The 12,253-nt window shown below is 52.9% G+C and overlaps 1 protein-coding gene and 1 pseudogene across 1 annotated transcript in view; both read left to right on the plus strand.

Moving 5' to 3' along the window:
- HCN4 (hyperpolarization activated cyclic nucleotide-gated potassium channel 4) overlaps positions 1-4,185 on the plus strand; it is a 56,275-nt gene extending 52,090 nt beyond the window's left edge. Inside the window, exons 5-8 of the mRNA XM_006888319.1 lie at positions 1,510-1,656; positions 1,763-2,003; positions 2,331-2,495; positions 2,620-4,185. Of these exons, the coding sequence (XP_006888381.1) occupies positions 1,510-1,656; positions 1,763-2,003; positions 2,331-2,495; positions 2,620-4,079 (2,013 nt within the window). The 3' untranslated portion in view covers positions 4,080-4,185. The remainder of the gene's footprint in view (positions 1-1,509; positions 1,657-1,762; positions 2,004-2,330; positions 2,496-2,619) is intronic.
- A 6,995-nt stretch (positions 4,186-11,180) lies between these two features.
- Positions 11,181-11,657, plus strand: LOC102864716 (annotated as a pseudogene).
- Positions 11,658-12,253: the final 596 nt, after the last annotated feature.

A 12,253-nucleotide genomic window follows, 5' to 3' on the forward strand; every position in this document is an offset into this window, starting at 1 on the left:
CTACTCCTTCCACCAAAGCCAAACAGGAAGTCCCCACCCTTTGGGTGGGTGGGGCTTGGGAGAGGATTGGCATAGCTGAGAACAGGTTGGCTACTGGCAGTGGGTCCCTTCCCGCCACTCCCTGACCACTCTGCAGAACAGGTTAGCTGGAAGAAGTTTTGGAAAAATTCTTACCTCCTGTGCGCCCCACAACTGCTCATAAACTGGTCCACGTCTCCACCTCCTTGGAGCCCTGAGAATGTTAATATTGTATACCATCGAGTCAGAACCAACCCAGAGCTGACCTTCTAGGGAGTTTTCAGAGGCAGTAAAGTAGGGGAAGAGATTGCCCATCTTTCTCCGGTGGAACAGCTGGTGGATTTGAACTACATGACTTTGGCTGGGCAGTGCAACTCTTTACTAGTAAACCACCAGAGCTCCTTAACCACCAGAGCCCCCAAAGAGTAGGTTTCCCTATTTCTGATTGTTCCTGAGGTTCCAGTGAGCACCCTCACTCCTTATGGTTTGCCTCCTGCCTTGAGCCATATTATTTTTTTTTATTGATTTTTATGGAAGTTTACAGAGACTTTGGATTTCCATTCCTTTACTGTTGCACTTTTCTCCCTGCCCACCCCTACCCCTCCAATTAACTTTTCTTTTTGAAAAGTAAAAAAAAAAAAAAAAAAGGGTCTTTCACTGTTATTCAATCCCTCTTCCCAAGTCCACTCCACTATGCAGCCTTCGTTCTGGACTTCTGTCATAACAATAATATTTAATCATGTATCTCTTTTATCCATATTCTTGAAGAGTCCCTTTCCACCCACCATCCAGGCACAACCAGATTAATGCCCACACTTCACTCCCAGGGTCAGCAGGACCAGTTCATATTTCGGCAGGAGGATTTGGGTTCCCAGATCTGTCTTTGAAGGCCCCTGCTTTAGCCCCTTTTCCATGGACTGGAGTTGGCCTTCAGTAACAAGGTACAGGGCCTCCTCTGAGGCCATGGTTGGATATAAACCCTAGGCTGGATGAGAATGGTCAAGAACTCTTGCTTCAACCTCCAATTGTTCTCACTGCAACCCAGTTCTACTGACTAAGTAAACTTGTATTACCCATTGCTGGGAAATAGCTTTTCTTAGTCCTTGAGGCCCCGGTAACCCACGGTGCAACACAGAAAAGGCAACTGCATGAACCTTCTGTGTGTTGATACCTGTAGCTGGGCTTGGGACTGTCCATATTGTTCCCCTCCCATTTCTGGGCACTTGAGCATAGTAAGGACACGTCAATTTGAGGGCGTCCTCCTCCTCTGCACTCCAAGCAGCTGGGTGACAGGGCCAGTGCCATGAGCACAGTATGACCACACTCACACTGAGCAACTTGAATTCCAAGCAGCTATGGTCCTCTGACAAGGCCTGTAGGGTTTGGTGCCCGGCTCTGGTCACCTGCAGGGCCAAGACTGGGGTGTGCCAATGCGCAGTGGGGCTGGCTGGCTTGGTCATGACTTAAACTCCCTTCTCTCCTGGGGCGCAGTACAAGCAAGTGGAGCAGTATATGTCATTCCACAAGCTTCCTCCAGACACAAGGCAGCGTATCCATGACTATTATGAGCACCGCTACCAAGGCAAGATGTTTGATGAGGAGAGCATCCTGGGAGAACTGAGCGAGCCACTGCGTGAGGTGAGCTGGGCAGCTGCCAACCAGGGCCAGGGAACCAGGCCTCCTGGCCCACAGCTCCCCTAACTTCCTTCTTTCTGTTCCCCGGCCCACCCCTTCTGGGGAGCAGGAGATCATCAACTTTAACTGCCGGAAGCTGGTGGCCTCCATGCCATTGTTCGCCAACGCAGATCCCAACTTTGTGACATCCATGTTGACTAAGCTGCACTTTGAAGTCTTCCAGCCAGGTGACTACATCATTCGAGAGGGGACCATTGGCAAGAAGATGTATTTCATCCAGCACGGCGTGGTCAGCGTGCTCACCAAGGGCAACAAGGAGACCAAGCTGGCCGATGGCTCCTACTTTGGAGGTGAGGTGCAAGGGGAAGCTGGGAAAGGGGGCTACTCCCAGGGATGAGCTAGCAGACGGCAAGCATGAGAGGCACTGAAAGCCTGTAATGGCCACAAACTGGAGGTGGGGACCTCAACTCTGTGACCATCAAAAGATGGTCCCAGAGATGAGAAAGTCCACCCAGAATCCATTTCATGGGGCCACAGCCTGGGGGTGAGGCCTTGGGAGTCTGCTCAGGCTTCTGCACCAGGTATGGGGGGTGGGGCATGGGCACAGACCAGAGGCTGGTTTTCTTGTTGGAGTGGGAGGGACTGTGCGTTCCACCCTGATTCCTGTGTCCCCACAGAGATCTGCCTGCTCACCCGGGGCAGGCGCACGGCCAGCGTGAGAGCCGACACCTACTGCCGCCTGTACTCACTGAGCGTGGACAACTTCAACGAGGTGCTGGAGGAGTACCCCATGATGCGGCGGGCCTTCGAGACGGTGGCGCTGGACCGCCTGGACCGCATCGGTGAGGGGCGTGTTGGGGGGCTGGAGGGCGGGGTTCCCGGCCCCGGACATCAGCTTCCTTCCCACACTGCACCGCCCCTTCCCGCGCGCTGGCGTAAGCATCCCGGTCTTGTTCTGTGTCCCAGGCAAGAAGAACTCCATCCTCCTGCACAAAGTGCAACACGACCTCAACTCCGGCGTCTTCAACTACCAGGAGAACGAGATCATCCAGCAGATCGTGCAGCACGACCGCGAGATGGCGCACTGCGCGCACCGCGTCCAGGCCGCCAACTCGGCCACCCCGACGCCCACGCCCGTCATCTGGACCCCGCTGATCCAGGCCCCGCTGCAGGCCGCCGCTGCCACCACCTCCGTGGCCATCGCCCTCACCCACCACCCGCGCCTTCCCGCTGCTATTTTCCGCCCACCTCCGGGGCCGGGGCTGGGCAGCCTCGGGGCCGGGCAGACACCCAGGCACCTGAAGCGGCTGCAGTCGCTCATCCCTTCTGCGCTGGGCTCTGCCTCACCTGCCAGCAGCCCGTCCCAGGTGGACACACCTTCATCCTCCTCCTTCCACATCCAGCAGCTAGCAGGTTTCTCGGCCCCCGCTGGACTGAGCCCTCTCCTGCCCTCGTCCAGCTCTTCCCCACCTCCTGGGGCCTGCAGCTCCCCACCAGCCCCTACACCGACAGTCACTCCGGCTGCCACCACCACAGCTGGCTTTGGCCACTTCCACAAGGCGCTGGGCAGCTCGCTCTCCTCCTCTGACTCTCCACTCCTCACCCCGCTGCAGTCTGGCGCCCGCTCCCCACAAGCCACCCAGCCGCCACCACCTCTGCCAGGTGCCCAGGGAAGCCTGGGACTGCTGGAGCACTTCTTGCCGCCCCCACCTTCATCCAGGTCCCCATCGTCCAGTCCTGGGCAGCTGGGTCAGCCTCCAGGGGACTCGTCCCCAGGTCTGGCTGCCGGCCCAGCAAGTACACCAGAGACACCCCCACGGCAGCCCGAGAGGCCGTCTTTCATGGTAGGGGCCTCAGGGGGAGCCTCCCCTGTTGCCTTTCCTCCCCGAGGAGGCCTTAGCCCCCCTGGCCAGAGTCCAGGCCCCCCAAGAACTTTCCCAAGTGCCCCACCCCGAGCCTCTGGCTCCCATGGGTCCTTGCTCCTGCCACCTGCATCCAGTCCCCCACCGCCCCAGGTCCCCCAGCGCCGAGGCACGCCACCCCTCACCCCAGGCCGCCTCACCCAGGACCTCAAGCTCATCTCAGCCTCTCAGCCAGCCCTACCCCAGGATGGAGCACAGACTCTACGCAGAGCCTCCCCACACTCCTCTGGGGAGTCCGTGGCTGCCTTCCCCCTGCTCCCCAGAGCGGGGGGCGGCAGCGGGGGCAGTGGGGGCCTTGTCCCCCCTGCGAGGCCCTATGGTGCCGTTCCTGGCCAGCATGTCACTCTGCCTCGAAAGACATCCTCAGGTTCTCTGCCACCCCCACCATCCTTGTTTGGGGCAAGAGCCAGCTCTTCTGGGGGTCCCCCTCTGACTGCTGTACCCCAGAGAGAACCTGGGACCAGGCCTGAGCCGGTGCGCTCCAAACTGCCATCCAATCTATGAGCTGGGTCCTCCCTCCTCCCTTCTCTTTTCTCCCCTCTTCTTTCTTTCTTCAGGTTTAACTGTGATTAGGAGATATACCAATAACGATAATAATTACTATTAAAAAGGAAAAAAAAAACCCCAAACAACAAAAAACCAAACCAACCCAGAACCCACACCAGAAAAAAACAAAAGAAAGCAGAAAATAACCAGGTATTCTTAGAGCTATAGATTTTTGATCACTTGCTTTTCTAGATTATTTTAATACTCAGCACTAGAGGGAGGGGGGAGGGAAGTAGTCAGGGCCCAAAATGGAGATGGTAGGTGGGTCTCTGGGGCTGGGACACAGTGAGGGTGACCCTACTTGGGGTTCCTAGAGCCCGTCTGTCCTGGTATTTGTCTTCAGCAACCACCACCACCAGCCCTGCAGCTGTGAACCTGGAGCCTCTTTCTGCTGGGGGTCACCTTGGTCCCCCCAGAAAGGGGTGGCTCTTGATTCCTAGGGCTCAGACGCCTGGATCCTGGGGCAGAAACAGAGCAGGTCCTTGAGGACCTGGCATTTTTTTTCTACTGCAAACTTAGCAAGCTATGTATATGACTATGTATATGTATATGTATGTAAGATGTGTATATGTATAGTTATGTAGCGCTCTGTAGAGCCGTGTAGATAGCCACTTACACGTGCACACATGCGTGCGCGGTCTTCTTTAACCCCATGTCGCCAGGACACCCAGGTCACCTTACACCCAGCCACTCGCCTTGGCCCACAGGCTGGGCACTGCAGGCTCTGGGTGAGGGTTCTCCCCAGTCCTCAGGGAAGAGCACCCCCCAGGCACCCTCAGCAGGCCTCCTTCCCCGTCTTTGGTCTCAGATCCAACCCTGGCCCAATCTCACCACGTGGAAGCAGACATATCTGGGCTGTGCCTCTCCTTGCCCACAGGGCCTCAAGCACATCCTCCACCTCTGTGGTCCTCACTTTTCCCATCTGTACAGTGGGAGGTGAGCGGGTCATCGCTTGATCGAGTCTCCTCTGTGCCAAGCACTGGTTTGTACTTTTCACGTATTAACTCCTTCAGTTTCACTAAAACTGAGGTGAAGGTACGTTGATTTTCTCCCCATTTTACAGATGAGGAGACCAAGGTGTGGGTAATTTCCCCAGAACCATGTGACTAGAAGAGCCAGAATTGCAACAGATCTGAGATTCAAATCTGTGCCTGCTTGCGGCCAAAGCTTCTGTTCCTTCCTCCAGAAAACTGCTGAGAGGGCCTAAATTGTGTGGTCCCCAAGTGTGGTACAGAGGGACGACCCTCAATAGATCGCAGCTCTGCCACTTCCTTACTGTGGGACATTGGGCAAGTTATTTCCTTTTCCCAAGGGTGTTATCTCCTTTGTAAAATGGGAATAAGTATTGTACCACCCTCACAAAGGACCTGAGGACCAGATGGGAGAAGTAATGTGTGAAGTGCCTAGCCCAGTGCCTGGCGCGTACCATAGTAGGTGCTCAACAAATCAACACATCTCATTTCTTCTGTACCCTCCTCTGGGACTAGCCCCTTCCTCCAGGGAGCTATGGGAGAACCCCAGGGAGAATTGGTTGAGGCCCCCAGGATTTATAATCTCAGGATTTGGGAGGTAGCTGAGCCTCGTGGAGGGCCTGAGGAAAGGGTGTGGCCAGTGGTGGCCTTGAGCCAGGCCCTGAGAGGAAAAGTAAGGACCAGAAAGTAGTAGAGGGAATGGAGTTCACTGTGACTACTGAGCTGAGTGCAGAGGCAGGAGCTTTGGGAAGGGGGCCACAGGCTGGAGGACCAGAGAGAAGGCTCTTTGTGGCAACATAAGGGGATTTGGCTTGATTCTGAAGGCAGTTGGGAGGGAGCCACAGCAGGTTTCAGAGCAAAGGCCAACGTGAACACACCTGGGAGCCTCCTGAGGCATCAGTGGGGAGTGTGGGAGGGGAATTGCACTCCATGCTCTAAACCAGAATGGTGTTGAGCTCTGATTTTGTCCTGAGGTGTGTTGTGTGTACCATAGAGATAGAATCAACCCATAGCTGACCCTCTGGTGAGTTTTCAGAGGCAGTTAATCACACAGGAAGAGACTACCCATCTTTCTCCTGCAGAGCAGCTGGTGGATTCGAACCATGTACTTTTGGATTGCCAGCACAACTCCTTTCCACTAGGCCACCAGCGCTCAGAGAGAGAAGCAAGTGAGGGGTCCTGGGAGTCTAGCGAGAGAGACCAGAAGCCAACCTGGCCTTAAGGCAGGAGAAGAAACCCCTCTTGGGTCTGGGGAGTCTCAGAACTGAAGGATTGAAATAGCAGTTTCAGCACAGTTCTACATCTGACCTCCCCCAGGGCAGGCGCCTCAGAAAGGGTAGACTTGACCCAGACCGGGAGTCCAGCCTGGAGGTGGCAGATGAGGGAGGGGCTAGGAGGTAAGGTAGAGGGTCCAGGGGCATGAGGAGTGAGGAACGCCCCCCACACCACCCCCGCCAACTGGGCCTGGCCTAACCTAATCACCCTCTTCTGTGTACACACATACACACACACACATTTTATAAAAGCTCTGACCCAGCCCAGCCTACTCCACAGAGACTGTGCTGTTCCCGTCCCCAATCCTCCCACAAGCAATTTTCAAATCTTCCACTTTTAAAACAGAAAACGGTGGATGCACCGTGTTGTATATTTTATTTAAATAAAAAAATTCTGGAAGATACTGCCCCCTTATTTTAGAGTTTGGGGGTTGGGTGTGTGGGGACAGGGGGAAGGTTGGGTGGGATGGAGACACTGGTGGGGTGGGGGCTCCGGTCAACCTGTGGCATGAATAGACACTCAACGTGCACAGAGCTTCTCCCCAAGCACTGTGGCTGTGAGGGGTGTGAAACCTACCTGGCCCTTCAGGCTAAGTACCCCTGGGGACCTGCCTACACCCTGTTCAATGGAAACAAACATGTTTAGGAGCTTGTAAGAGTCTATGAAGCCAGTGGATGTGGGCAGGAGAGTTTGAGACCTTGACTCAGGCCTCCCCATCCCAGCAGCCAGGGCACCTGGGTCCCTGGCGCTCATTGAAGATCCCTGAGGAGAAGAATGGTGGTCAGGTCTGCACGAACTCCACTGAAAACAACAGGGAGAGACAGGATGCCACATGAGCTGGGCCACATCTGTCCTGAGGAGCTGTCGTGGAGCTTGGAGACAGGGAGACCAGGCTGAGGAATCAGGAGCACAACAGAGACTAGATTTCTGGGGTCACAGATGATGAGCAGAGCACCCAGAGCTTCAATTGCAAAGGAAGCTGTGTGTGAAACGCAGCCCAGGGCCACCTCGTGGGAAGGAGGTATAGAAGTGACTCCTCACTGTGGTAGCCCTGAGGGGTGTGCTTCCTAGATTAGACCCCATACCCCATACCCCATAGGCCTCAGTCCCTCTGTCAAGAGCTCAGACGGCTTCCTCTTCTCCCCCACAGCCTGCACACCTCCCCAGGGAGGGGAGGAGGTCCCCCCCCCCACCCCAGGCTGGTGACTAGCAGCTGGGAAAGAGAAATCCTGGGGCTCCCGCAGCAGCAGCTCAGGGAGCACCTTCTCCCGGAGGAGGGGAAAGTCCTCGGGAAAGGGCAGGGAACCCGTCCCTGCAGACGTTCCTCATCACAGATTGTCAAGTGGATGCTGTTTCCATGGTAACCAGTCTGGGAGTCCTGTTGCTAAGAAGGCAGCTCAGCAAGCCCTGGAGTCCCCATGACAACTGCCCCCTGCGGCCCTGGGCAGCCCTGTTTCCTGAGGACTCCGCAGGCTTGAGCCTGTGCTGGGGTGGTGGCACTTGGGGAGCCTGGCTGGTCCAGGATGATGCTTTGGAGCAGTGACTAGGCACCTCAGAGAGGTGGGAACTGGGATGAGACAAGTGGGGGGAGTGGCGGGAAGAGAAAGGAATGAGGGGCAAGGATTAGCTGTGATGCCGCAATCAAAGCTCAAAGGTAGTGGACCATTCCCATGGTGGCCGGGGAGCCCCACATGACCCACATTCTCACAGGGCCTTCACCATCACTGCTGGGAGTTCGAGGAAGGACACAGAATCAGTTGCTGTCTTTTCTGTTCCCGCACCCCACCTGCCATATCCTGAGCAGGTAGTGCCGTCACATAAACTCATTCTGTCCTCACAGTAACACTACTTGGTGAGCACTAGACACACTCACCCTCAGAGCCTGGGTTGTCAGCGTCATTTGCAATTGTCCGATATCCTAGAGGTTGGTGGTTTGGATGCACTCGCTGGTTCCTCAGAGAAAGACCTGGTGAAATGCTTGCTTAATGGTTACCGCCCTGCAGCAGTTCTGCTCTACACGAGTTACCAGGACTTGTATCGACTCCTGGCAACAGGTTCAAAGGGTCTTCCCAGACTAGTTAGCTGGAACGTGGGGGAGCCTGGGTGCACCCCTCCATCCTGATGGTGCGAAGCCAGTCCCTTCCCAGAACAGCCTATCAGAGAGAGGCCTGCCGAGGGTGGGGTGGAGGGGTGCAGGCAGCACAGGAGGCACTGCCTGTGGAGGGAGTCCCCCCAAGTGGTGAAGATGGCCCATGATTGATGAGCGTGGGTACTAATGGACAGGCTGGCAGTTTGAGTCCGCCCAGAGGCACCTCCAAAGACATGCCCAGTGATCTGCTCTCTTACAGATTCTCTGTGTCAGCAAAGTGCGACCAACTCAGAGCTGATCTTCCCCTGTGTTTCTGAGACTGTACATCACACGAGAGGAGACTGTCCACCCTTCCTTCTCGGAGCTGCTGGTGGATTCGAACCACCAGCGAGGCACAACCTTTATGTTAGCAGCAAAAGTCTATATGGACTGCACCCCCAGAGCTACCTGGAGTTGAATTGTCTTTTGATTCATATGAGTCACCGCACCAACTCTGACGGTTGCAGCTTCTTGTTTTGTGTAGAGTTGGACCCGGCCCATAGCTGACCCTCCAGTGGGTTTTCAGAAGCAGTAAATTATAAGGGAGGAGATGGCCCATCCTTCTCCCACGGAGCAGCTGATGGATGTGAGCTATGTGCGCTTGGGATTGCAGGGCAGTGTCTTACACTAGGCTACCAATTCTTATTAGGTGGTAGAGATTTTTTCCCCCCAAAGAAATAAATTACTTTTAATATTACTTGGACTTTAGAAATCTTTGGGCCATCATTTTTCAGTACAACATACTCTAATATAGTACAGTGAACCTATAACCATCAAAATGCAGACATCTTGGTAAATACCATTTTCCTTTTCTGTTTTGCAGTAATCAAATATGATCTAGGTCTAAACTATGATGGTATAGTTATTTAAAATGATAAAAATATTTAAAACGACTAAATGTTAGTTTGCTTTCTCTTCATACTATGTATCAGCAAGTTTGAACAATTTCAGCTTTAAAATACTCCTTGCCAAGGCAGATCACTCCTTCCCCAGTGGAAGGCCAGGACACTCCAAGATTCAACCCAAGGGTCACCTGCTGTGCTTCAGCTGTTAGCACTTGGATGACAAGACACCCAAGACACCCTGCTGCCGCTGCTGCCTTGAAACCCACTGCAGTCCAGTCGGTTCTGACTTATTATGACCCTCCATCAGGTTTCTGAGGTCACATATCATAACAGAAGACTGTCTTATCATTTCCCTAGAGAGTACCTGGTGGTTTCAAACCGTTGATCTTTAGGTTAGAAGTGCAACATGCCATGTACTATACCAGAAGAGTCCCTTCTGTTCACCTTAGTGTGACTAAATCATATTGAAATTTTTGAGATAAAAATCCCTTCCTCTTTCTACTTCACGCCTTCTTTTATTGGCTTCTCCTGTCTCTTCTCAGTCTTACTTGAGTGTTGTCTAAACTCCCTCACTTCCTCTCCTCAAACTCACATCCTCCACTGATGTCTCACCCCCTTTTCCCCCCAAGTGACTCTGGACAGGTCTTCAGGGGGCTGTGCTGAGAGATCTCAGGCTTCGTTGTAGGCCCTCTCAGCGGTATGTGACCTGTTGGCTGCACCGCCCTGGCTTCTGGAAACCCACTCCTCTTGCCTCAGGTTCCAAGATTCCTTCTTCTGGAAAGGCCATTTCTCCTCAGCTCTCTGGTCTTAGCTCCCAGCTTTTCTCTCCACACATACTTCCCAGAAGTGACTCATTCATACCCCTCACTCCCCTGAAAAATGCTTGCAGATGATTCCCTCCGTTCAGGCCCCATAAGCCTCAGCATTTCAGTCCGAGCAACGGACGCTGCCCCCCTGACCCCCGACCCCCACCGCCAGGCTTCTCATCCTTATCTGACAGTCCTCTTCTTCTGGGGTTTGCCACATCCAGGGCACTCCAGAGAGGCCCATCTCCTTACCACTACCCTGACTTTGCTATTTCATTCTTTCTCTTAAGAGTGGAATATGTCATTCATAAAAAAAAAACCCAACCCAGTAGCATTCAAGTTGATTGCAACTCATGGGGACTCTGTGTATGTCCTTATCTTGGTCCGTCTTAACAATCTCTTCCATGTTCAAGCCCATTGCTGTGGGCACTGTGCCAGTCCATCTCACTGAGGGTCTTCCCGTGGCTTGTATCAGGCCTTTAACTATTAGTGCCACATGGAGAATCTTTTATCCACATGGAAGATATTACATATATGTTGTTGTGTGCCATCAAGTCAGACCCGACACATAGCTGACCCTCCAGCAGGTTTTCAGAGGCAGTAAATAACACAGGAGGAGATTACCCATCTTTCTCCCACGGAGCAACTGGTAGATTAAAACCACATACCTCTGAGATTGCGTCACAGCTTCCAACCACATGGGAGGAGATTGCCCATCCTTCTCCCATGGAGCAGCTGGTGGCCTTGAACCGGGCGCCTCAGGGATTGCAGTGCAGCTTCTTGCCACTAGGCCACCAGAGCTCCCTATTGCACACTTAAAAATAAATAAGTAAATAAGTAAATAGCCACATTCTAGTTACTCTGTTTAAGAAATAGAACATAATACTTTTTCCCCCAAAAGGAGTCCCTGGTTGCTATAAATGGTTAAAGAGCTCAGCTGCAAACTGAAAAAGGTCAATAGTTCAAGTTCATCCAGAGATGCTTCAGAAGAAGGTACCCAGCAGCACTCTCATCCACCCCGCTCGTGCCCATCCATGATCAATCCCAACATGTACTTGGGCACTGAGGTCGATGGCAGACTTTTAGGCCACATCTCCTTTGAGATGTTTACAGATAAAAACAGCAGAAAACTTCCACACTCTGAATACTGGGGAGAAAGGATTTGGTTACAAGGGTTCCTGCCTTCACAGGATCATTTCTGGATTTATGTGCCAGGTTGGTGACATCACACACCATAATGATACTGGTGGCATGTCCATCTACGAGCAGGAAGTGTTTGATGATGAGAACTTCATCCTGAAGCACACAGCTCTTACCGTCCTGTCCATGGCAAATGCTGGACCCAATACAAATGGCTCCCAGTTTTATCTGAATTGCCGAGACTAATTGGATGGATGGCAAGTCTTTGATGAGGTGAAAGAAGGCATGGACATTGTGGAAGCACAGAGCATCATGGGTCCAGGAATGGCAAGGCTAGCAGGAAGGCCACCACTGTCTGTGGACAGCTCTAATGTGGTCTGTATTTCATGTTATCTCGGAATCATCAGACTGGCCCTTCTATAGCTTCAGAGATCACCCTGCTGCTCCCAGTATGTTTGCAGTATCGTTTAATCTTTGTACTCTTACCACAGTTCTTTGGTTTCCAGTTTTCCTTCTTCCCCTCCAAGGTTAGCAGGTTTGCAGAGTTAAGTTTATGACTGTGAAATAAAACTAGACAACACAAGAAGCTTCATTGCAATACCAAAGGTGCATGGTTCGAATTCACCAGATGCTCTGCTGAAGGATGGACAATATCCTCCTGTACCAGCCAGATCCGATTTGACGGTACACACACAAACTAATAAAATAAACAGTAACCAAAAAAACCAACAACCACCAAAACCCAAAAACAACACCACCACAAAACACCCTAGACAACAAAAGAAAAAGAAAGGCCTGGCACTTTCTGCAAAATTACCTTGAAAACCCCGTGGGACTCTTACACACTTGGGCTGCATGATTTGGGGCCTTGATGGTTCCCGTGCTCCCCAGCTGTATCCTTCTCCCCAAGGAAAACCATTAATCTGAAATTTCTTATTCCTTTGCTTTTCACAACATCTTTGATTCT

Source organism: Elephantulus edwardii, unplaced genomic scaffold (assembly GCF_000299155.1).
Source record: "Elephantulus edwardii isolate Elephantulus edwardi_28Jun2011 unplaced genomic scaffold, EleEdw1.0 scaffold00066, whole genome shotgun sequence".
NCBI lineage: Eukaryota > Metazoa > Chordata > Mammalia > Macroscelidea > Macroscelididae > Elephantulus > Elephantulus edwardii.